Below are 24,055 nucleotides of genomic sequence, written 5' to 3'. Positions count from 1 at the left end.
CAACCCCAGCAACCTGTGTATCAGCAATGCAGTTCACAAATTCAATGCTACAAATTCAATAAACAACACATTCCCCTAAGGCGATTATAACAAATTAATGGAGTGAAATAAAATTTAATAACCATGGCCTCTTTATTAATAAAAGTTAACAAAAGTTTAACTCCAAAATGTTAATGAACTTTAACATCTAACAATATTCTGATTCTGATATGATCGATTGCCACGCTGCCTGGAACTTGCATCTGTGTGAAATGATCGATTTCCACGCTGCCTGGAACTTGCATCTGTGTGAAAACAGCTCGGAAGATAATATGAATTCCAGAACGGAAGATTAATTCCAACGTCGTAATCAATTATGGGCGTCTTAACATCAATCAATCTCAACTGTATCACCATCGATATACTGCGCGAAACATGCATGTACGTGAATGCAACGGTATTATTATGATTTTGAATATGATGACAGAGTGTATAGGCCATTTCAGTATAAACAAATACAAATTCAATAAACAACACATTGCACTAAGGGGATTTCAATATAAACCATAGCTACATGGGGAGCTATGGCCTCTCAGCTGCCCGTGACCTAAATGATTTTCCCATAAACCAAGTCCCTAAATCTCTTCTATAACGTAAAAATATGACATATACATTGATACTATTAAAATGTCAACCTACAGTCATCTAAGTCAAAGCCTTTCAGGGTAGTATTGTGCTCAAATCAAAGCCTAACTTCTCAAAAAGGAGTCATCAATTGAGCCTCTACTCCATTCAAAGTGTTTCAGGGTAGTATTGTGCTGAAACCAAACCCTCCCTTACCAGAAATGATCCAACCAATCCAGCCTCTATTCCATTTGAGAGCCAGATGCTGATTTCACCAGCATTACTGCACCCAACAGCATTAAGTGTGCAAGCATGCCCCCATAAAAAAGAAACCAGAAGTCAAAATATCAAATATACACTAATACTATCAGAATGTCAAAGTGTTTGCTCAAATCAAATCCTAATTCCCCAAAAACTAGTGGAACCTCTACTCCATTCCTGAAATCAAACCCTAGCTTACTACAAATGAGCCACCAATCCAGCCTCTATTTCATTTGAGAGCCAGAGGCTGATTTCACTAGCATTACTGCACCCAACAGCATTAAGTGTGCTATCAAAATGTCAAAGTGTTTGCTCAAATCAAATCCTAACTCCCCAAAAACTAGTCATCAATAGAACCTCTACTCCATTGCTAAAATCAAACCCTAGCTTACTACAAATGAGTCACCAATCCAACCTCTATTCCATTTGAGAGCCAGATGTTGATTTCACCAGCATTACTGCACCCAACAGCATTACCTGTGCAAGCATGCCCCCATAAAAAAGAAACCAGAAGTCAAAATATCAAATATACATTGATACTATCAAAATGTCAAAGTGTTTGCTCAAATCAAATCATAACTCCCCAAAAACGAGTCACCCAAAAAGGAGTCATCAATAGAACCTCTACACAGTTGTTGAAATCAACCCCTAGCTTACTGGAAATGAGCCACCAATCCAGCCTCTATTCCATTTGACAGCCATATGCTGATTTCACCAGCATTACTGCACCCAACAACATTAAGTGTGCAAGCATGCCCCCACAAAAAAGAACCCAGAAGTCAAAATTTCAAATATACATTGATACTACCAAAATGTCGTGTTTGCTCAAATCAAATCCTAACTCCCCAACTCTACTCCATTGCTGAAATCAAACCCTAGCTTACTAGAAATGAGCCACCTATCCAGCCTCTATTCCATTTGAGAGCAAGAGGCACCCAACAACAATGCTACAAATTCAATAAACAACATATTGCAGTTAACAAAATTAATGATACAAATTCAATAAACAACACATTGCAGTTAGCAAAATGAATGCTACAAATTCAATAAACAGCACATTGGTTTATCAATAATCATACACATGCTTCCCACATTCAGCTTTTGGATGCTGTTATACACATGCATCTCACATTCTTGGAAGACAATTCTGTTATACTATAAAATCTTATTTATATGAATTTATAAAGTCATTATTTATATTAATCTAAAACTAAATTATCACACAATATTATGCCAAATCACTATATGGTAAAAGCTTACCATTACATTTATTCAAGATTCATCACATAATGTTATTTCTAAACAATTAACACAGAAACTTAGTAAAATTAACTATGTAATTTAAAAACTAATTAAATTTATTCCTGGCATACAAGTAACTTCAACTCAAAATTGATTTGGTGAGATTAAGCAGTATACTCCATACATAAAGTTGAAATTTCTCTTAAATTAAAAATTCCTAAATAATAATAAATTAGAAAAAGGAAATCCAAAGAACCAAACTTTATTCAAAATAAACTCTAAGCCTGGGCTCTAAATAGTAGACAGAAGAACCAAGTAAAGAGGCTGCAAGGGGCACCCAAATTTAGACAAAAGAGCCAAGTAAAGAGGCTGCAAGGGGCACCCAAATTTAGACAAAAAAGCCAAGTAAAGAGGCTGCAAGGGACACCCAAATCACTTAAGATCACAGCTCAATAGTTACTGCACCCCAAACAGATCCCTCAAAGCCATGGGGCATCTCAATGAAAACCCACTTTCCTGAGTTGGGGTGGTACATGTAACACACTTGGTTACCAGTATAATAACCGCTAACAAATATTTTGTCATGCCACACTGTGGCTACATCAATAAAGAGTATATCTTCAGGAATTGAAGGAGCCACCACTTCCAAAATATTCTGGTTATCATCATATCTACAAATTTTCTCGATGTACATAATATAGTAGAGGTGACCAGCCCAAGCTACGCAGGATATCGGGTGTTCCATGCTACTCCTCCACATATTTTCCTCTACTCTCCATTTTTCTTTAGTGTGGTCAAATACTTCAGCTGTATTGCCACTTATCACATTGAATTCTCCATGGAGAAAGAGCCCATAGCAAGGATCTCGTTCTTGAGTCATGGAAGGGAGAACCTTCCACTTGTCCTCTCCAACATTATAGGTCTCTACACTTTGAAGAGCCCTTTCATTGTAGTGTCCTCCAGCCGCCCTTTCATTGTAGTGTCCTCCAGCCACGTAGATAAGGCCATCCTCGGACACAGAGCACGCAAAAGAGGATCTAATGGTGGGCATATTTTCTCCCCGGTGCCAAGTACGGGAGATGAAGTCGTACATGTACACCGTGTTCATGGCCTCCTGCTTGAAAGGATCCCATCCCCCTATAAGGACCAGTTTGTGTTCCACAGTAACGCAGTGACATAAGTGGGGTATCCCAGTAGGAACTTCTGCAATTGGAGGGAGTCTATCCCAGGTGCCTTGCATAGGGTCATACAGAGTTACCCTATAGCTAGGGGGTTTAGGGTTAAACAGAGTTACCCAATAATCTTTATCTTCGGGCTTGGGTTCAGAAATATTCTGAATTAAACAAATGAAACGCTCACTAGTTCCAAAAACCTTTCTATCATGGTAGAACTTTGGACTGCTCAGAGTGGCCTTCCAACTTCTTGACACTGCCTTAATTTTATGGTGTGACCTATAATTCACTCTGAGCAAGCATTGTCTACTGATTTCATTCTGAACATGTGGAATAATTTCCATTATTCACACAACAGATTCTCAGTTGCTTGAAATGGTAAATAAATCACGGCTGAGCCTAGTGTCTCACTCCTACAGAAGTTGAGTAAACACATATGGAGAACTCTCCCCGTAAAATACCTTTCCTGTAATTAATGAGGTGGTAATGGTGTTTGACTTCATCAACCAATGGATTCATTTCATTGGATCTAATTAAACTAATTTAATGTATTTCACTTTAAAATATGTGTAATTAATTAAGTGGTAATACATTTTGACTTAATCAACTACTTGATTCATTTCATGGAATGTAGTTAAATTGTTATGGTAACAGTTTCAATTAAATTTACTTTAAATTTTGTTATTTAACTCTATATACTAAGATAATGTGACTTATTTGAAAGTAATTGAACTCTCCATAATATGATATACAGTTTTTTGTTTATAATCTATTGGGCTATGCTATTATTAGTTAATAGAGTGTATTAGAATTTGATGATATTCATACTTACTAGAGTACTAGATCCAATTAATTAATAAAATGGTCATGGTGTCTGTTGTGATAATCTTCTTTATTTATTTCATGGGATGTAATTCAACTTGATAATATTTAATTATTGTTATTGTAACTGTTCTCTTGAATTTCATTTTAAAATATGTTGTTTCACTCTATATCAAATAGAGAAGTGGTAATGGTGTTTGACTTGATCAACTTCTCTGAATTCATTTTATTGTAGTCTAAAAATTATGTTTTTTTTCCTTTAAAGTTATGGAAATTCAGGTCATATTTTGAAAAGATCTGGGATTTTTGTAAATTCAACTAAAAGCTGTCAAAATTTACAATTTTAGTTTTTGACGGTTCTATTTCCACCCTAAAAAACACTAGCTCTACAAAAAAATTTGAATTTTTTTTACACTGATTCCGGCCACTTTGGCTTTCCGGCAATTCATCAACCTCAGTAAATGACTCCATTCATTTTATTGGATGTAATTAAACTTTTACCCTCAAACTTCACTTTGAAATATGTGAAATTAATTAAGTGGTAACTAAGTTTGACTTAATCAACTTTTTGATTTATTTAAGTAGATGTAATTAATCTATTATTGTAACTATTTGACAAATTGTGGCCTTAAAATATGTGGTTTAATACTATGTACCAAGATAATATGACCTATTTAAATGCAACTGAACTCTCGATAATATGATATAATTTGTTCTCCTAACCAAATATTAGTTAATGGAGTCTATTAAAATTTGATATATTTTATTTATTGGAATCTTGGACCCAATCAATGAACTAAGTGGTTGATTAAAATTTGAAATATTTTACTTATAAATCTTGTACCCAATTAATTAATGAAGTGGTAATGACATTTGACTTAATCATATTTTTCTTGATCCATTTAATTAGATGTAATTAAACTTGATAATATTTAATTGTTGTTATTGGAATTGTTTCCTTAAATTTAGTTTTTAAAATATGTTGTTTCACTCTATGTACTATTGAGAATATATTATTAAGTATTTTCAATTACTCTTATTATAACCAATATATAATTTAAAAAATGTAATTTATGATTTTCTTAAAATAATAAATATATAATTTCAAATTAACCAGAAATATGTAATTTAAAAATTTCAATTTAACTTTTTTTAACAATAACAAATATGTGATTTAAAATAAGTGATTTAAGTTGATTATAGTGTAATCAATATGTGTTTTAACATAATTTAACTAATATTTATATTCAATAATTTTTCATTATTTTATTTGTTATTGAAATATTTTTTTTTTATTATTATTAATTTGATATTTGAGAGGTTTTAAAATGAAGTAGTTGAAATGTTACATTTATGATGAAACCAATTAATCCTTTGCTAATGGACTTTGAATTAATCTACCTTTTAATTCAATGCCAGCACTTTACAACCCAATTGAGGGTGGATGGTTGAGGGTTAGATGGGGGTGAGCCTTACATGGGTGAGGATTAGATGTGATATGTTATATGTGTAAGTGTTAGATAAGTGTGTTAAATGGGTAAGTGTGGTGAAAATAATAGTTAAACTATATTTAATCACTTATCTCATATTTACCAAATTACCAACAACAAAAAAATCGGAGTTTAACTCCAAGGAAGTTTTGGTAAAAATAACTCCATGGTAAATTGAATTTTCTAACTAATAGTTGTGGAGAAATTCAAATGGATATAAATAATATTTACCATGGATATTATTAACTTCTTAGTGGGCTTTTTGACAATACCATGGGCCAATAGGAGGTGGAGGGAGAGGAGGTAAAAAATCATAATACCATGGGCTAATACTATGATTTATAAATACCATGGGCCATCTAGTCTTTTGATTATTATGTTATGGATCTAGTGTTTTAATTAACATGTTACAATACCATGGGCCAATACCATGATGCCCAAAAACCAAAACTCATTTCAAAATGGAAATATTTTACAAATACTTTATTTTAATTTATTTTTATAGCATTTTTTAATTAAATCTAAAAGAAAAAAGGTTATAATTACTTTTGAGGTATATCTAAACCCACCATACTCACCACTACTAAAAACATTCCCATAGATATTAAATCTAGGTTTTAATAAACTAAAAATGAGAATACTTGTATATATACAAATATGAAATTTATATAATATAAATGATATTATAAATAACTAGGAAAGATACATTTTAACAAATATCCAAGCAAAGAGAGAAATAAAAGTGACTAATAATGATAGAGGAAAGATAGTGCATGATTATTTTAAGTGTTTTATTTATTTATTTTCTTTGGCATGATTGATCCAAAATATATGTTTAATATTTTATAACCAATTATGTTTTTTTAGATACTTTCTTATATAAAATATAATGGGATCATATTTAAGAGAGAGAGAGTGTGAGGTTAAGGGGGAATAAAGTATGTGAGAGATACATAGAGGTGGGAGAGACAAGGAAAAAGGAAGGAAGAGAGAGAGGAGAGGAGAGAGAGGTGGAGAGACGGGGAGAGAGATAGATGGATTTGGACGGGGAGAGAGATAGAGGTGGAGAGATAGAGGTAGTGATAAGGGAGAGATGGAGATGGAATGAGGGAGAGAGGAGACAAGGGAAGGGCGAAAAAAAAGAGAGGATATAACACATAGGGAAAGAAGGGGACACGAGAGTCATGGAGACATAGATATGGAGGAGGGGAGAGCGAGAAGGAGAGAGAGGGAGATAGTGACAGCCTTTGAGGGTGGAGAGAGAGTGTGTGTGTGATGGGGGGAGACAAAGAGAGGTGGGAGAGAAAGGAAGGAAAGGAGATGGGACTTGGGAGAGAGGAGAGAAAGATGGAGTTGGAAGGGGGAAAGAGAGCGACGGAAGAACAAAGACATTGAGAGATATAGGTGGAGAGAGAGAGGGAGTGACAAGGGAGAGATGAAGATGGAATGAGGAAGAGAGGAGATGAGGGAAGGGAGAGAAAAAGAGAGGATAGTGATGGGGAGAGCAAGAAGGAGACAGAGAGAGGGAGATAATGGAAGAGTTGGAGGGTGGAGAGAGAGAGAGAGTGTGTGTGTGTGTGTGTGTGATGGAGGGGATAGACAGAGGGAAGTGGGAGATAAATGGAGAGAGAGGAAGGAAGAGAGAGATGAATTGAGAGAGAGTAGAGAAAGAGGGAGGGAGAGATATGGAGTTCGAAGAGTAAGAAATACGTAGAGAGAGAAAGGTGGAGAGGGAGAAGGAGTGAAAAGGGAAAGATAGAGAGATGGCGAGGGAGAGAGGAGAGTAACATATAGAGAGAGTGTATGTTTTGGTGGTGAGAAGGAGAGACAAGGCGAGATAGAGATATAGATGGGGGGAGAGAGGGAAGAAGAGAGAGCCAAAGAGAGGGATGTAGGAAGAGAGATAGATATGGAGAGTGAAGGGGGAGAGAGAGAGAGAGATGGAGGGAGAGAGAGAGGGAGAGGAAGAGGGAGGGGGAGCGAGAGAGAGATAGATATATATGGAGAGAGTGTGTATGTAGGCTGATATAGAGATATAAAGAAGGAGAGGCAAAGGGAGATAGAGATATAGATGGATGGGGCAAGAGGGAAGAAATATATATATATATATATATATATATATATATATATATATATATATATATATCTATAGAGAGAGAGAGAGAGAGAGAGAGAGAGAGAGAGAGAGAGGTGCTTAGGGGTTGAGAGAGAGAGACAAATAAGGAGAAGTGGAGAGAGAGAGAGATGGAGGAGAAAGCGAAGGATAGAGGTAGGGAGAGAAACACACAATGAAAGGTTAAGAGAGTGGGAAGAAGAAAGTGGCACAAAGAAACAAATACATACACATAATTTAGATCTATAAACTCATTAATATTTTTGTTTTTCAATAAAATAGATGTATGATTTCAGTGTAGTTGTTGTTCTAATCCTATTTGATCGCGTGCACTAGATGTATTAATTTGAGTCTAGGTGTTGATTTCTAAGCATATTTAATACCTTTCACTAGATGCATTGATTTCGGTGTAGATGTTGATTTATGCTCCTATTTGAATGCTTGCACAAGACACATTGGTTTTAGTGAAGATATTGATTTCTAATTGTATTTTATCTCTTGCACTATATGTGTTTATGTTACTATAGATGTCGATTTCTAATCCTATCTAATACCTTAGAGTAGATGCATTGATTTCACTGTAGATGTTGATTTCTACTCCTATTTGATTACTTGCACAAGATGCATTGGTTTCACTATAGATATTTATAGATGTATGATTTCCGTGAAGTTGTTGATTTCTAATCCTTAATGACAACTTGCACTAGATGAATTGATTTCAGTGTAGATGTTGATTTTTACTCCTATTTTATTGCTTTGTCTCGATGCACTCATTTCATTGTGGATGTCGATTTCTAATCCTATTTAATACCTTACACTAGATGCATTGATTTCAATGTAGATGTTGATTTATACTCTTATTTGATTTCTTACACTCGATGCATTGGTTTCAATGAGAGATAAAGGTGGAGAGAGGGAGGGAGTGATTAGGGAGAGATGAATATAGAATTAGGAATAGAGAAGACAAAGGAAGGGAGAGAAAAGGAGAGGATAGAGATGGGAAAAGAAGTGAAAAAGAAAGACACGGAGATGTAGATATGGAGGGGGGAGAGAGTGGGAGAGAAAGAACGAGAGAGAGAGGGAGATAGTGTCAAAGTTTGAGGGTGGAGAGAGAGAGAGTGTGTGTGTGTGATGGGGGGAGAGACAGAGGGAGGTGGGAGAGAAATGGAGAGAGAGGAAGGAAGAGAGAGATGACTTAAGAGAGAGGAGAAAGAGAGGGGAAGAGACATATGGATTTGGAAGGGGAATAAAGTCATAGAGAGAGAAAGGTGGAGAGGGAGAGCAAGTGAGGGGGGGAGAGAGAGAGAAACAGAGAGAGAGACATAGAAAGATGGAGGGGGGATGAAGGGTAGGAGAGAGAGAAAAAGAGAGGGATGGAGGAAGACAGATAGATATGGGGAGAGAGAGAGAGAGTCTGTATGTTTGGTGTCTGAGATACAAATATAGATGAAGGGGGTATAGAGAGAGAGAGAGGGAAGAGATAGAGTGGGAATGGAATATATATATATATATATATATATATATATATATATATATATATATATATATATATATATATATATATATATATATATATATATATATGGAGAGAGAGTGTGTTTATGGAGAGTGATATAGAGATATAAATAAGGAGAGACAGAGGGAGATAGAGATATAGATGGATGGGGGAGAGAGAGAGAGAGAGAGAGAGAGAGAGAGAGAGAGAGAGAGAGATGTGTTTAGGGGTTGAGACATAGAGACAAATAAGGAGAGATCAAGGAAGGTATATATATAAATGGCAGGGGGAGAGGGAATAAGAAAAACATATAGAAAGGGAGGGAGAGGTGGAGAGAGAGAGATGGAGTAGAGAGGGGGGCAGAGAGAGAGAAGGATAGAGGGAGGGAGATAAAAACATTATGAAAGGCTGAGAGAGAGGGTTCAAGAAGAGAGTGACACACAAAGAAAAATATAGACACAGAAGTTAGATCGAGAAGGTCATCAATATTTTGGTTTTTCACTAAAATATATGTATGATTTTAGTGTAGTTGTTGATTTCTAATCATATTTGATCACTTTCACTATGCTAGGTTACCAATAGGAGTCATAATTTTGAATGAATAAGGTTAAGCCTTGTAATATTATGCATACCTTTGCTTTCTGCAAATGTTTCCCATATTAAAAAAACAAAATTAATAAAAATTGTAAAGAGGGTATGTCCTAAAAGAATAATGAAAGGACAAAAGAATGAAAAGGTTAAAAAAATGAAAATATATGAACCCCAAAAGACAAAAAGAGACCATGAAAGTGTGCAAGTCAAAATTCCACTACTATTTACTTTTATTCTTAATAGATGATTGTGTGTAGCTTGTGATTCATGCCACAATCCATGATAGTAAAACTGTTTAAACTTGGCTATTTCATGTTTTAAAATTTATGTTTATAGTTAGAGAATAAAATCTGACCAAACAATGTAATCTTGGTAGATCATTAGATAGGTAGAGTAAATAAAAGCACCTCATCAGTTTAATCTAAGTCTTTGGATGATATAAGGTTAGAATTAGATAGTTTTCTATGTAAATAAAAATATTGATAAGGGTTTGCTAGCCTAAATGCACCCAAATAAAGTGAAGGAAAATGGTAGGGTAAGTAGATGGGTAAGTAGTAGAATGTTTGTAGAAACATCATATGATTACACAAAAAGCACTTATGTCATTGTTACAAATTCATCTTTCAACTATGCATAAGTCATAAGCAAAGCAAAGGCAATGGTAACATCCCCATCATTCATTTTAATCAGTGTAACACTTACTAATTTCCCTTTCATAATAAAAATATTAATACCTATAGTTCTTTAAGTCAAAGAGGCTCATAGCATTTCTCTGACTTTTGGTGGGACCGGACCCTTAACTTGATGACTTAAGAAGAAAAGGTGTTAAATTACCTTTCAATTGATTCATCCCCCTCACAAAACCCCTTTTCCTAAAGTTAAATTCATTTTCCTAGGATAAACATATTTTATGGAAAAACCCACCAAATAGATTTATCCTAAGTACTAAGTGTATGAAAAGTGCATAATATTTTCTATATATATGTACAATACCCCTTCAACTCATTTCACCTCATATTAACTTCTCTTAATATATATATAAAATTCTCGAAAAACCCATTGGCCCGTATATATTTAACTCCTTTATATAAAGTAACCCCACCCCTTAGTTTATTTTATAAACTATATGACTACCACATATCCCACAAAATATATTAAAACCCCACCCTTAGCCCTTAATCCTATATTAAAGCATCCACGATGACATTAGGTTTTAATTTAATCCTATATAGCTGGTGATTAGGCCCATGGCCCCCCTGATTTTTTTTTTTTGTAAATTTCCGTGCAACTCCATCGCCCAACTCCCATTGATCATCCTTTCCCCTCATCCTACGACTCACGTCCATATTGGTTCGGTCCGATGTCTGTCCTTTACCCACCCGATAATTCAGTTTTCCCCGACCCCCAAAATACTACATATCACGCACTCGACTAGATCGGGTGAGCCCCCCCTCAAAACCACTTCCCTCTCAAAAGCGGTGCGATGAACCCATTAAACCATTGTCCGGTATAACTGAAAAAACTGCCCATTTTTCATCAATTAATGAACCCACCAAAATCAATTTTTTTTCTATATAATCCCAATTATGACACTTTTCACTCTTTTTGGGCATTTTCTATTGAAAACTCAGAAAGTCGTTGCTACCCCTGCAAACAATGAATTAGCTTACAGACCTCCGCCATTGCTCCATAGATGCTATAGACAACCCAACTCATTCATGAGTCCATACGAGAAATGTACAAACCTTTGCAGCTGCAACCATGTTATAGACATTTTTGTGCCTTACAGCATGAAGCATGAAATGTCAATAATCTAAGGGATCCAAAGTCCCTAAACATGTTGTTCCTACCCCTAGAGGAACAAGGTCAGCAAACCACAGCACTGAAAATCAGTTCTCCACTTGAAAACGCTCAAAAACAAGCTATTTCTGGATCATGTCAACTGCTCCACTGAGCATCTGCGTTGAATGTCAACTGCTCCACTCGGTACCTGCGCTGAATGTCAACTCCAATGAAGGCTACCTGCGCTGGGTGAGATTGGCCAAGTGGCACAGTCATTCTTCAAGGTGTCAATGCCCAGGAAGCTTCCAAAATGACTCTTGGATCAGGGAATTCGCCTATTGATGAGTAAGAGGGTCTGGATCTCCAAGTGGAAGCAAGAACCTTCAAGTGGACTCAAGAACTGAAGAATAACTGAAGTGGGAGAGGACACTAGTCAGCTTCATGCCAGTCTCAAGCTGACTCATCCTTTCTCCAAAACTCCTATATATAGAGCTCTCTGATGAGGTCTGGGGAGGCTGGAATCTTGTGACTGTAAGGAAGTGCTATTGGTTTGAGTATAGAACTATTGGGTGATTTGCTTGAAGGAGGTGAAGAGGAGATTTCTTTCTGCTGGGAGGTGTTGCTGGATTGGGCCTCTTATGGTTGTAACACTCTCAGAACTTTACTTCTTCCATTAATAAAGCATTTGGGGTTCTTCTATATGCATGTATCTCAATGGTGTATTGTTATGCTTGTATACTTGATTTATTCTAATCCTTGAATCAATTATGAATGTATGCTTCTTGTAGTTTCCCTCTCTTGTCATTGTTGCAGGATCTTGGTGTAGCTGGGCCAGTGAAGAGCAAGGGGCTGGGAGAAAGCAGCAAAGAGGGAAGATTGGATCAATCATTAGCGGAAGACAACGGTTAGTGGATCTCTTTCTCCTCTCTCTAACATCTCATAAAGAAGTAATCTCGAATAGCTTTTCTTTGATTGTTGCTGAGGTACTATCACCCTTAGAGTGGGATAGGGTCATTCCGTATTGGATACTTTTCCAAACAACAAATTGGCGACTCCGCTGGGGATCGTATCTTGTTGGTTGTTTGTGTTTTTGCTATTCATTTCATAAACACAGGGAGTACCGAATCGAACAGCATTTGGATCTTTCAAATGCAAAGTAGAGGGCAGCTACTCTAGCTCAGTTTCTGGGCAAGTTTATGATTTGAAGAGCTGATTCACAAGGACTCTAAATAGCTCTTAGTGATAGCTTTTCATCCTCCTTTTCATCCCTTAGTGTGTACTTGACTGATAGCTTCTGATTTGGCCGAAAACTGTGAATTTTTGAGCAATCTGTGACCCGGAAACTGAGAAAAACGAAAGTTTGAATCTTCAGTGCAGGCACTGTGAAGGCAGTCTGCATTTCAGCATAGTTCCCGAAGGGGCTACCTGTGCTGAAGGTCAAACTGCTAGTGTTCTACCTGCGCTGAACCAGTTTTTCCTAGTGCTACTGGGGTTCCCTCCTGCTTATTGCCCTGTTTTCACTCTTGTTTTTGCTGCCTGTTACTAGTCAATGAACCTATCTGAAACCAACTTTCCTTGCCACTATTCCACATCGGTTGTATAAATAAACTGTGTTTGTTCTTTGTGTATTTCTTGTATCATTTACGGTTTCCCATAACGAAAGTGAACTAGTCTTGCTGTGGCCTCTTAGATCTAGACCTGTGATAAAGTGTCGTTTTGATCTTAAGAGTTAGTTTGTTTGCTGTTCATAGCTGATTGAGCTTTTGCTTTCGTCATATGGTTTGAATTCATACATTTCTAGTGTCGAAACAAGTAAATCTTAAGGTGTCTTTTGATTTTGGACAAGCTTGTTTTCTTTCGCTCGAAATTGAATTCAAAATTATACAACAGCTTTCTTTTTGTATTGCACCAACATTAAGAAAGAGAAAAGAAATACTTGCATTGTGCATGTGCATTATGACAGTTTGCATGTCAATTTAGGAAAAAGTGCATTAGTGTGTGCTCTATGATCTGTGTGAAAAGATGATGTCTTTCTTTTCCCTCAGTAGTTAAGATTTTCAAAGTTGAAAGATTGAAAAGCTTGCTTATCATCTTAGACTACATTTAGGAGTGTTACTATACATCTCGTGGTGATCCATAAAGGAAAACTGCTAAACAAGATCAACCTTAAAATAAATTGAATTTACATAACAACGCATTGAAACATAACGCAAACATATAGAGGTCTAAGCTAGAGACGTGTTCCGACGTCGTTAAACGTGATATCTTAGCGTTGAGTGGTTGGGTGATTCCTCCACGGTGAAGCGATAAGTATCAATACGGACTTGTGCTCCCACGTACCGTCGCGTATATATTGGGAGACCCCTATAGGATCAAAGCCTTTATCCATAGGAAACCGTGTCGGCCGCCCTACGGATCGCAATGCTGTGAACACAGCATTCACGAAGATCGACCACTCGTACCGTAAAACGTATTCTGTGGTTTTGCGAAAAGTTTGGCACACCCTCTGCCTAGAACTCCATAGTAGTTTCTTTTGGCATTTTTCAAACTCTATAACTGAAAAAGTCCATCCGAGCATTTGTCACTTCGGGCTCGTTAAAACATCGAAGGAGACTAGAGTCATCTTTAGCTTTTTCTCGACTCTTAAAAAGTGAAAAAGCAAGTTGTGTCTAAAGCGTCGTTATAAAATTTATTTTAAACGGAACATAATCACCTCCTATTCCTGCGTTGATCTGTAGGTTGAGAACATGGAACGCCCCAACCAAGGAATTCCACATGATGGAAATCCTAGTCCTTTCTCCTCTTGGGGAGAAGTTGGTGCACCCCACATGGCCACATTGTCGCTTCCAGGACTGACAATTGGCCTGTCTATTTGGCTTTTCTCAACCAATGTAGTTCAGAACACCATGGTTCCTGAATAGTCGAGTCAACAGTTAGATGAGTCTAGAGCTGCCCACCAGCCTTCTATTTCCTATAACTTTTCCTCCAATCCTTCATCTTCGAAAGGTAGAGCCGGAAAAAGCCAAGCTCCCATGGAGAAGAAGGAGAAGAAGAAGAAAGAGAAGAAGAAGAAGGAGCCTAAGGCGATTGGGGGTAAGCACAAGACATCTGACAAAAATCCACACACAGCACAGACCGGGCCTAAATCGCCATGTGTCATATGTAGAGGAGACCACATCCATAGAGATTGTCCCTGTATTCCCCGGATACTAAGGGACTGGTCCCCTCGGTTGCACAATCCGGGAGCATCAACCTCTGATAGCCATGTTGAATGCTTACCGTCAACCAACGAAAGTGAAGGTTCAAGACAAAGAGGGGGAGCAAGATCCCCCTATAGACTGTGTGAAGGCAATCACGCCATCCACCATTTTCCCTTCTTAGACGAAGCGAAGAGAGTTTTGGAAGATCGCCCGGTTTCACCGTTGAGACTTCCTCCTGGATACAAAAAACTCGTGCCAAGTCTTTCGTTGGTTGAAAATACAGCTGGCCCGCTCAAGTGGTCAGCTGAAGTGCCAGTCATTGAAAATGAACCTACTGAATCCAGACCAGACGAAAGTCTAAATGTCGATACGGTAGTTGACCCGGTTCTTCCTTCAGAGGTTTCATCCTCAAATGACACCGTCACTGAAGATTCATCTTCAAATGACACCCTCACTGAAGAGAATAAGGATGACACCATCCAGATTCTTTTCATCAACACAGATTCTGATGAGCATCAGGGCAATGCGCCCATTCCTTTATCGCAGGAAGGAACATCGTCAGGGTCATATCCGGCCGTGTATTCGGTCCCACCACCAAGCAACCTGGTTGTGTCCTTTGATTGGAACCAACTAGGCAGACCCCGGTTGCCAGCCAGTATACCATTCAGAATCATAGTCCAAATTTATAGAATGGTAATGGCTGGCACTATCATTGATGAAGGGGCATCTATGAGTATCCTTTCCTTTGTTGCTTAGAAAGCACTGGGTTCCCCGACGCTTTTGCCTGAGATAAGAAATCTCTCGGGTTTTGACAAAGGAACCAATCGACCATTAGGGATCCTCCCCAATGTACCTGTTACATTGAAAGGGAAGACTGTTCAAATGAACGTGATGGTCGTTCAAGGACCCTTGGATTATAACCTACTCCTTGGACGAGACTATATATATTGCATGGGAGCTATAGTCTCCTCACTCTTTAGAGTAATGTGTTTTCCACACGAAGGAAGAATGGTCAAGCTCGTAGACCAACTTTCATTTCCGGGATCACGCATCGCAAATAGTCAAATACAAACCCTGAATGGTCTATTCACTCAAGAAATGTCTCCACCCCCAGTCCTCCTTCCCGATGAGTGCGAGTGATTCGGAAAGATGGGACTGGAACCCAGGGAGCATGCATCCTGGTCTGTTTTGGGCAGAGGAAACCCTGGGTATAAGGTAGAATTTCCGCGAAAGAATATGACTAGTCCGTACCCCGTCCGTGGATGGAAGAGGGGTTGTTCTAGAACATGATTCTTTTGTCAAGGTTACTTGTTTGACAAAGGTCATTCACCATTGTCTACTTCGGTAGATAGTGCCGAGGAAATGTTTTCGTTTGATGGTGTTAACAAAACAATCTTTGGGTAACCAGAAAGAGGCAAGCCTCACCCTTTAAAACAAATGTTTTATCGGATAATTAGGGGCAGCCTTGAAATTGTATTTTATACCTGGGGGCATGCAAACCTTTTGGAGTGCAAGCTAGGAGCGGTTATTTATTTTTTTTTGGGATTAGCCGTTTCCGAATTTGCATAAAGAAAGGATGAGAGGGAGCATAGCTTATGTGAGGCGCAAGCTCTATAAAAATTGGAGTCTTACAGGAGACATTTCTTATCTTATGACTGGTATTTCGAGCAGTTTTACCGCGGAATTTATGCTCGTTAAAAAATAGAAAAGTGAGATCCAAGCAGTTTTATAAATAGTTCATGCTCGTTAAAAAATAAACATAAGATCGAGCAGTTTTACCGTGGAATGTATGCTCGTTAAAAAATAGAAAAGCGTGAGCAAGAGTTTCCTCCAGAGTTTAAGCTCATTAAAAAATGAACCTATTTCGGTAAATAACCATTGTGATCGTAAATTTATTAGCCATAAAAAGCCTTAGTCGTGTTTGCACCTGTCACCTCCATTCCATTTGGCCGATCGTTCACCCCCATATGATTGTTTACCCATTTTGAGGAACAACTGCGAAGAGTGATTTCACCTAGCCATCCTTGTGACACTGCCGTGATTGGAAAATTCCAACCTATACCTGGAATCTGTTGCTATCCCTGTTTATCACTCGTTCCTCAGAAGACGAGTCTTCTTTGAGCTCTTTTCATCTGACTCGTAAAATATGAAAAGTTTGTCGAGTTTTGGCCTTCCAGCTCGTTAAAAGGACCGGAAGAGCTATCCCTCCTCTAGATTTTAATCTTTTTGGACCTGAGGGATTATTACACAAAAAGGTCGAGCGCTTGTTTTATTCGGCTCGTTAAAGTTATCAAAAACTCATCCCTTCTGTATTGTTTTATAATTTTTCGGACTTAAGGGATTAGATGACGAAAAAGGAATTTTGGAGTTAACTTTATGTACCTTTTTAGACTCTCTAAAAATGAAAAGGACTGAGTTTTCCTTGTCATTAGACTCGTTAAAATGATTAAATAGCGACAAACTTGTCTTTAGACGAGAATGAGTTTCCCTATCGCTAGGCTCGTTAAAACATAGCGATGGGCTTGCCCGAAGGGCAGGTTATAGAACAAGCATATGTTATCCTCCTCAAGCTTGACAAAAATAAAGAGGTACTGGTCAGAAATGACTAGGGAAAAATTGGGAGAACCTCAAAGCTTTAATGGTAGCAAGTCGCTCTTGAACATGACAATTTTCCTCCGTATCACATCGGGTTGGGTTGTTTCATTCACCGGTCTCATCACCATGGTCCTCGCCAAACCATCCACTTTTGGGGTAATGCTACCGATCCATCGTATCAGTGTCGTTATATGTTCAGGAGATGTTGTTCAGAAAGAGCCAACCGTGTCCCATCCACTGCCATACATTATCCTTCATCCACCCATGATCGCCACCCTGAATCATATTTCACAGATTGTTTTCACCTCCACTAAAATCATTAGCTCCGTTCCGTGTCACTGATGTGGGATTCATTAAGGCCCTCCTTTGACGGATCGCTTCTTGTCGACTTTAGCTCATTATCCAAGAAGTTGATCTAGGAAAACCCCCCTCAGTACTTTGAAGCTTGCATGCCTCAATGGCAAGTTTCTCACTTCCGGCGACAGGTATACATCAATGACCTTCGACCAGAAGATTTTGCGTGGTGTTCGACGCCAAGTCCTATATTCACACCACGTGAATTGTACTGCAGTACCTTGAGGGTCATTATCATTATCGGTGATTCCTCTTGCGCTTGTTAACGGTTTACATCATTGACTGGTAATCAAGCGATGTCTTTCCATGTTCGACTTCAGCGCAATTCTCACATGGATCGACTTGTACTTAGAGTGGAGATCGAACGAGTTTGAAGACCCCAGATCTAGTTTCATCCATTCGGGCTGCGATATATATTCAGGAAACATAAAGACATTTGACATGTACATCTGCATCAGATGATCATCCTACTCAAAGGATGATAATTTCAGCAGAGAATTATCTGTCTATCATCAGACGATCGTCTGTTCTATGTACTAAAATGAATTTATAAAGCTGAGCATGGGAATGCCCGCCTCAGCTAGATCATGAAAGCAGAATGAAAAATAATGTATTGTATTGTATTTTATTACAGGTCACCTATCAGCGATTGAATGAACTTCGGATCCTCCTAATAAAGCATTTCACTCGATAAACGACCTCATACTTTAGGGGGCAACTGTTATAGACATTTTTGTGCCTTACAGCATGAAGCATGAAATGTCAATAATCTAAGGGATCCAAAGTCCCTAAACATGTTGTTCCTACCCCTAGAGGAACAAGGTCAGCAAACCACAGCACTGAAAATCAGTTCTCCACCTGAAAACGCTCAAAAACAAGCTATTTCTGGATCATGTCAACTGCTCCACTGAGCATCTGCGCTGAATGTCAACTGCTCCACTCGGTACCTGCGCTAAATGTCAACTCCAATGAAGGCTACCTGCGCTGGACGAGATTGGCCAAGTGGCACAGTCGTTCTTCAAGGTGTCAATGCCCAGGAAGCTTCCCAAATGACACTTGGATTAGGGAATTCGCCTATTGATGAGTAAGAGGGTCTGGATCTCCAAGTGGAAGCAAGAACCTCCAAGTGGACTCAAGAACTGAAGAATAACTGAAGTGGGAGAGGACACTAGTCAGCTTCATGCCAGTCTCAAGCTGACTCATCCTTTCTCCAAAACTCCTATATATAGAGCTCTCTCATGAGGTCTGGGGAGGCTGGAATCTTGTGACTGTAAGGAAGTGTTGTTGGTTTGAGTAGAGAACTATTGGTTGATTTTCTTGAAGGAGGTGAAGAGGAGATTTCTTTCTGCTAGGAGGTGTTGCTGGATTGGGCCTCTTATGGTTGTAACACTCTCAGAACTTTACTTCTTCCATTAATAAAGCATTTGGGGTTCTTCTATATGCATGTATCTCAATGGTGTATTGTTATGCTTGTATACTTGATTTATTCTAATCCTTGAATCAATTATGAATGTATGCTTCTTGTAGTTTCCCTCTCTTGTCATTTTTGCAGGATCTTGGTGTAGCTGGGCCAGTGAAAGAGCAAGGGGCTGGGAGCAAGCAGCAAAGAGGGAAGATTGGATCAATCATTAGCGGAAGACAACGGTTAGTGGATCTCTTTCTCCTCTCTCTTACATCTCATAAAGAAGTAATCTCGAATAGCTTTGCTTTGATTGTTGCTGAGGTACTATCACCCTTAGAGTGGGATAGGGTCATTCCGTATTGGATACTTTTCCCAACAACAAACCAACCACCATTTATAGTCAATTTTGACCAATTTCAGGTATTTAGATGTGGAATACCAACTCCATTGTCAAATTCCAAGTAAATACACCCTCATAACACTCGTAATTATGTAAAAAATAGCAAATTTACTTTAATTTTAAGACTCTCAGTCATAACCATCTGCAAGACCTTCGTTTACCTAAAATCCTCAAAAAATCCCAAGAACCTTTGCTAAAACCCCTGAGCATAAATCAAATCCACAGGAACTGAGTATGGTTGCCCCAATTAAAATGGATGTTAGACCAATTAGAACTCCCCATCTAGAGCTCGACCACCTTCCCCTCGTTGACAGGGACTTCCACATTAAAGATACCAGTGTAATAGAGCTCCTGATTAAAATTCATTGTTTAAGTAAAGATAGACACCTGAACTAGACCGATTACATTGCCCTTTGGAAATCCATTTTTCCCAGATACTAGTTACCCCAAGTCCATATCTTTCCCGAAATTGTTCATATGTGCTATACATGTTATGTCCCCAGCCATAAAACAGTAATGTATCATGACCAAAAGGTTCTATTCACCATAATAGCAGAGTCTATAAATGAAATGTTGAAATTCCAGCTAGGACCAAACCTAACCCCACTTTCAATTAGAGACTTGTTTGACCAATATCCCAAGCTAAGCCCTGTAAAATTGGCCCAATTATTCCAAACCTTCATCGTAGAGGAGAAAAACATCCCTAAGGACCCCCCTCCATGTATGTCAGTTATTTTCTCCAAATGGGGCCAGAGCATTGTAACCATGATATCCTCTATCTTGGGTTACTCTACCAATGAACACATTAATGAAATTATTCTTGCTTTCATGCTATTTATACCCCAGGGAAGCCTCCTGCATCCATATATGACTTTTCCAGTTTCATAACGGATAGAATACATGAGAAACTCACAAGAATGGGGTATGAGAGGGTGTTAAAATACTCCTCTGTATTATACCATCTATTTCTATATTACCAGTGAGAGAAGTTTCCCTTTACCCTCCAAAAGCTTGAGACCAGGGGCTAGCCCAGATAAGTTATCTTTTGGACCTCACTATTCCATGATTTTGGGTCACCTTATACATATTCTAACTTTATAGATTCTTTTGTGCATCTAGTCATGACCATGCTCACTGGGAATCCTCCACCTAGGATAAGCCTAGAAAAAAAAGAGAGTCCTCTAGCTTTCCATGCAGACCAAAGTGGGTGACTGGTACCTTTATCAGAACCATAGACAAATCAGAATATATGGCTCCATGCTTGCACCATATAAGTTGCCAAGATACCTCCACATGAGTTTGTTTGCCTTAGAGTATTATAGACAAATCATCAATGCAGATGAAGTAACCTTCATCAATCCCAAGAAGAAGGCAAACTTCAAAATCAAAGATCAGCTAGTGTAGAAATTTTGAATAATTTAACACATATTCAATAGAGATTATCCTGATCATGTACTATTGTGGAATACATACACAATACATAAGCTCCTCTACGTTGATCATCAATATAGCAGCATCAATAACAATAAAACATCAAGAGCATTCACACATTAACACAGTATGTAACCCGGGGAAAGCATCTCGCTAAAAACCCCACACTATCTGTATATTAATGATTGAGACCATGTAACATTACAAAGTACAATGCTTATCACAAGCAATCCAGTACCAACTCCAGGTGTTACACACAATACAACTCAGATGTGATCTCCAAATCCATTCCACTGCTTGCCTGCCTCCACTGCTCAATACCTGCTCAAGAACTGATGAGAATGGCTTACCAAACTCGTATTTCACCTCAAAATAATTGCTCACACTTTGTTGGACGTGAGCAAAGGCTACAATACTGGGAAAATACATGAGAAAACTCATTGGCATACTCAATCCCTTGATTGTGCAAGATCTGGTGCACAACTATAGCCACAAGTGATAGCAATCTGATTCTCTACCACCTATCCCTGTTGAACTGAACATGCACTAACATGCAACTGAGTTAACTGATGTATTCATTAGTTGCATCATGAGTTAATAATTAGTTTAACAACTCATCATTAGTCTATTTGCAGTTAGACTAATTACAACTAGTTTAACCAAGTCAAACTGAACACAACTCCATCAACTCCACAATCAACTCCACCAAACTCAACTGATTGAGTTCTAACTGAAGTCATGCATGCAACAACTCAACTGACTCATAAGAAAATCGTATTTCCTTCTGACAGCTGCATGTGCCACCTCTGTAGCTCAAACCGAAGTGCTCCGAGAGAATACGATCAAGTTTATAGTCCAAATATTATTATGAGACAATAATATTTGACTTTTCTATTTTTGACAGCCAGTCTAAAAATAGACTTTGATCACTCACACTATGATCACTCACACTTTGATCAAAAATAGAACTCCGTCTATTTTTCCCAACTTGACCACTCATCCATAAACAACAACCTGCAATCCATAGACATGATCCATATGTCTAAAAATAGACTTGCGCCAAAAATAGCCTGCGGGCCCACTTAGTGAAGGCGACTCTTTTCACTAAGCTCCATCATCTTGTTGCAATCTCAACAGCTAGGCCCCTTCATATGCAATTACAAAGAGGGAGGGAAAGAGGCAAACCTAATCTTGCAAAGAATGAAATTCCAAAGGAGCTTTGTATGGAGATATGACCCTTTGGAATTCATTACCAAGAAAAGGAAAAAGCTCAAGCTAGGACCTTTTATCCACCACCCCATACCAGAAATAGAGGCATATGCAAATCAAACAGAATGGGTGTAGGGTACTTTAGTAGACAGAGACGGCACAAGAGTAGATGTAGAAAATGCTCTTATTGATTTGGAAAAGTAGCTTGATGAGAGCTCTTTTCTGTAGGTACCAGAAGAGCAAGAAAGAACCATGAGTACCCCTCCAGTCATGAAGACTCCTCAGAATGAGGAAAAAATACCAAAAGGAAATAGAGAGGGAGCTTTCACATCAGGTATGGACACCTAAAATTTGCAACAGGAAACAAGAAAGAGGCAAATACTCAATCCGACCTCCGAACAAGAATACACAAAAGATTTGGCACAGGTGACCAATACAGAGGTAAACAGAAGCAGGCATCCCACTCCATCTGAAGGCATGCAAGAGCCTTCCACATCATAGACTCAGATGTTGGAAAGGCAACTTAGTGTGGAAGTATCTTCCTTAAACATGCCTCATGAAAAAGACCAAGACATCAAGGAAAGTTACAAGGAAATCAAAATGAGAAATGAAAGGCTCAAAGCCCAAACCTATTCTCAGTACCTAAAGCTAACTCCCACCAATCAAACAAGCCTAATGTCAACCTCTGATATAAAAGAAGGAAAGCTACAGTTGTCTTTTATTAAACCTACAACACAGCAAACCAAGACATCATCTGATTTCAAAAAGGTGGAGTTTGAAGTGTTGGCAAGGGATATTCATCCCATAGACCAGATTGAACTACACAAAAAGGCAGGAGAGATGATATAATCCACCCCTGACAGGTAAAGCCATAGCTTCCCATCAGCTACAGAACTCTTAGAACAACATTTCTGCATAATTTAAGTTAGAGAAGGCCTCCTCACAGGCCAAAGGTACAAGGATCAAGTCCTTAGAGGACTTAGTGATTGAATTGGGACACAACCCCAAGGATATAAAAGCTACAGAGTATCTTATAAAGAAGAAAAATGATGATATTGATACACTTAAGAGGAAATTAAAAATACCCCAGCTCCAACATCCTCAAACTCTAGAAGTCTTAGAGATTCAAACCAAACATGAGGAGTTGATGGACTTGGTCCTAAAGCTGAACGATTACTTAAAGGAGACAAAAGAGGAGTTGGACGCTTTAATTCAATTGAAGAAAAGAAACTTGGCCACAACTCTTGAAGATGTCATCCTTACAGTATCCACAGCAGTCCCCTCTACATTGGCAGCTTCAGTGGCACCAATAGCTCCACTTGCCACAGCACTGCGGGTAACAGCATAATCTACAACTGCAGCAGGTACATCAAGAGAGAATGCAACAGAATTGGTTAAGGCCATGGAAGAGATTTCTATCGAGGTTATAGAAATAAACAAGCTAAGGTAAAAGGTGGCAAGTTTAGAAACTGACTACAAACTTTCCCAGCTTAAGAAAAAGGATGAAGCACAAAAGGCCAAAGAATGAGTGAAAGAATAAAAGTCTTAGAAAAGGACTTAACACTGGAAAAGCCCCTTCGGCAAACCAAGGAAATGTTGTGGGACAATATCATTGACTCTATCAATGATATTTGGCCATCAATTCAAGTTATTTTTGTGCAAACAAAATTAGTAAAGATAACCACAGAAGCTATCTAAAAAGTAAAGGAGGAATTGGGACATAAGCCTGAGGATGCCGATAGACTCATCCATTTCCTCAACAACAAGAACAGATATGAACTCCAGGAGCTAAACATAGAAGATATAACTAAGACCGTTTTGGAAATAAGGAAGGTCCTTTCTAAAAGGAGCCTTATGCTTAACTTTGAAGAAAAGTGCCACAACATGCAGGCA

The 24,055-nt window shown here is 38.3% G+C and overlaps 1 protein-coding gene across 1 annotated transcript; it reads right to left on the bottom strand.

Moving 5' to 3' along the window:
* Nucleotides 1-2,548: 2,548 nt before the first annotated feature.
* LOC149224685 (F-box/kelch-repeat protein At1g80440-like) lies at nucleotides 2,549-23,566 on the bottom strand. Its single transcript, XM_089388251.1, has 2 exons — nucleotides 23,426-23,566; nucleotides 2,549-3,439 (listed from the first exon to the last, which is right to left on the bottom strand). Exons 1-2 carry the CDS (start codon nucleotides 23,564-23,566, stop codon nucleotides 2,549-2,551), a joined length of 1,032 nt encoding a protein of 343 aa, XP_089244377.1.
* Nucleotides 23,567-24,055: the final 489 nt, after the last annotated feature.

Source organism: Pinus tabuliformis, chromosome Q (genome assembly GCF_031772625.1).
Source record: "Pinus tabuliformis cultivar Carrire ecotype Pingquan chromosome Q, CPIR1, whole genome shotgun sequence".
Taxonomy (NCBI): Eukaryota; Viridiplantae; Streptophyta; class Pinopsida; order Pinales; family Pinaceae; genus Pinus; species Pinus tabuliformis.
This window is presented reverse-complemented; position numbering and strand designations above follow the sequence as displayed.

Excerpts from the sequence above, each read along its gene's own strand:
- LOC149224685 (XM_089388251.1), bottom strand. The coding sequence starts at position 23,566 with ATGGCCTTAACCAATTCTGTTGCATTCTCTCTTGATGTACCTGCTGCA. Across the intron at positions 3,440-23,425 it reads AGGGGACTGCTGTGGATACT|AATATTTCTGAACCCAAGCC; the intron begins GTAAGGATGACA and ends TGTTTAATTCAG.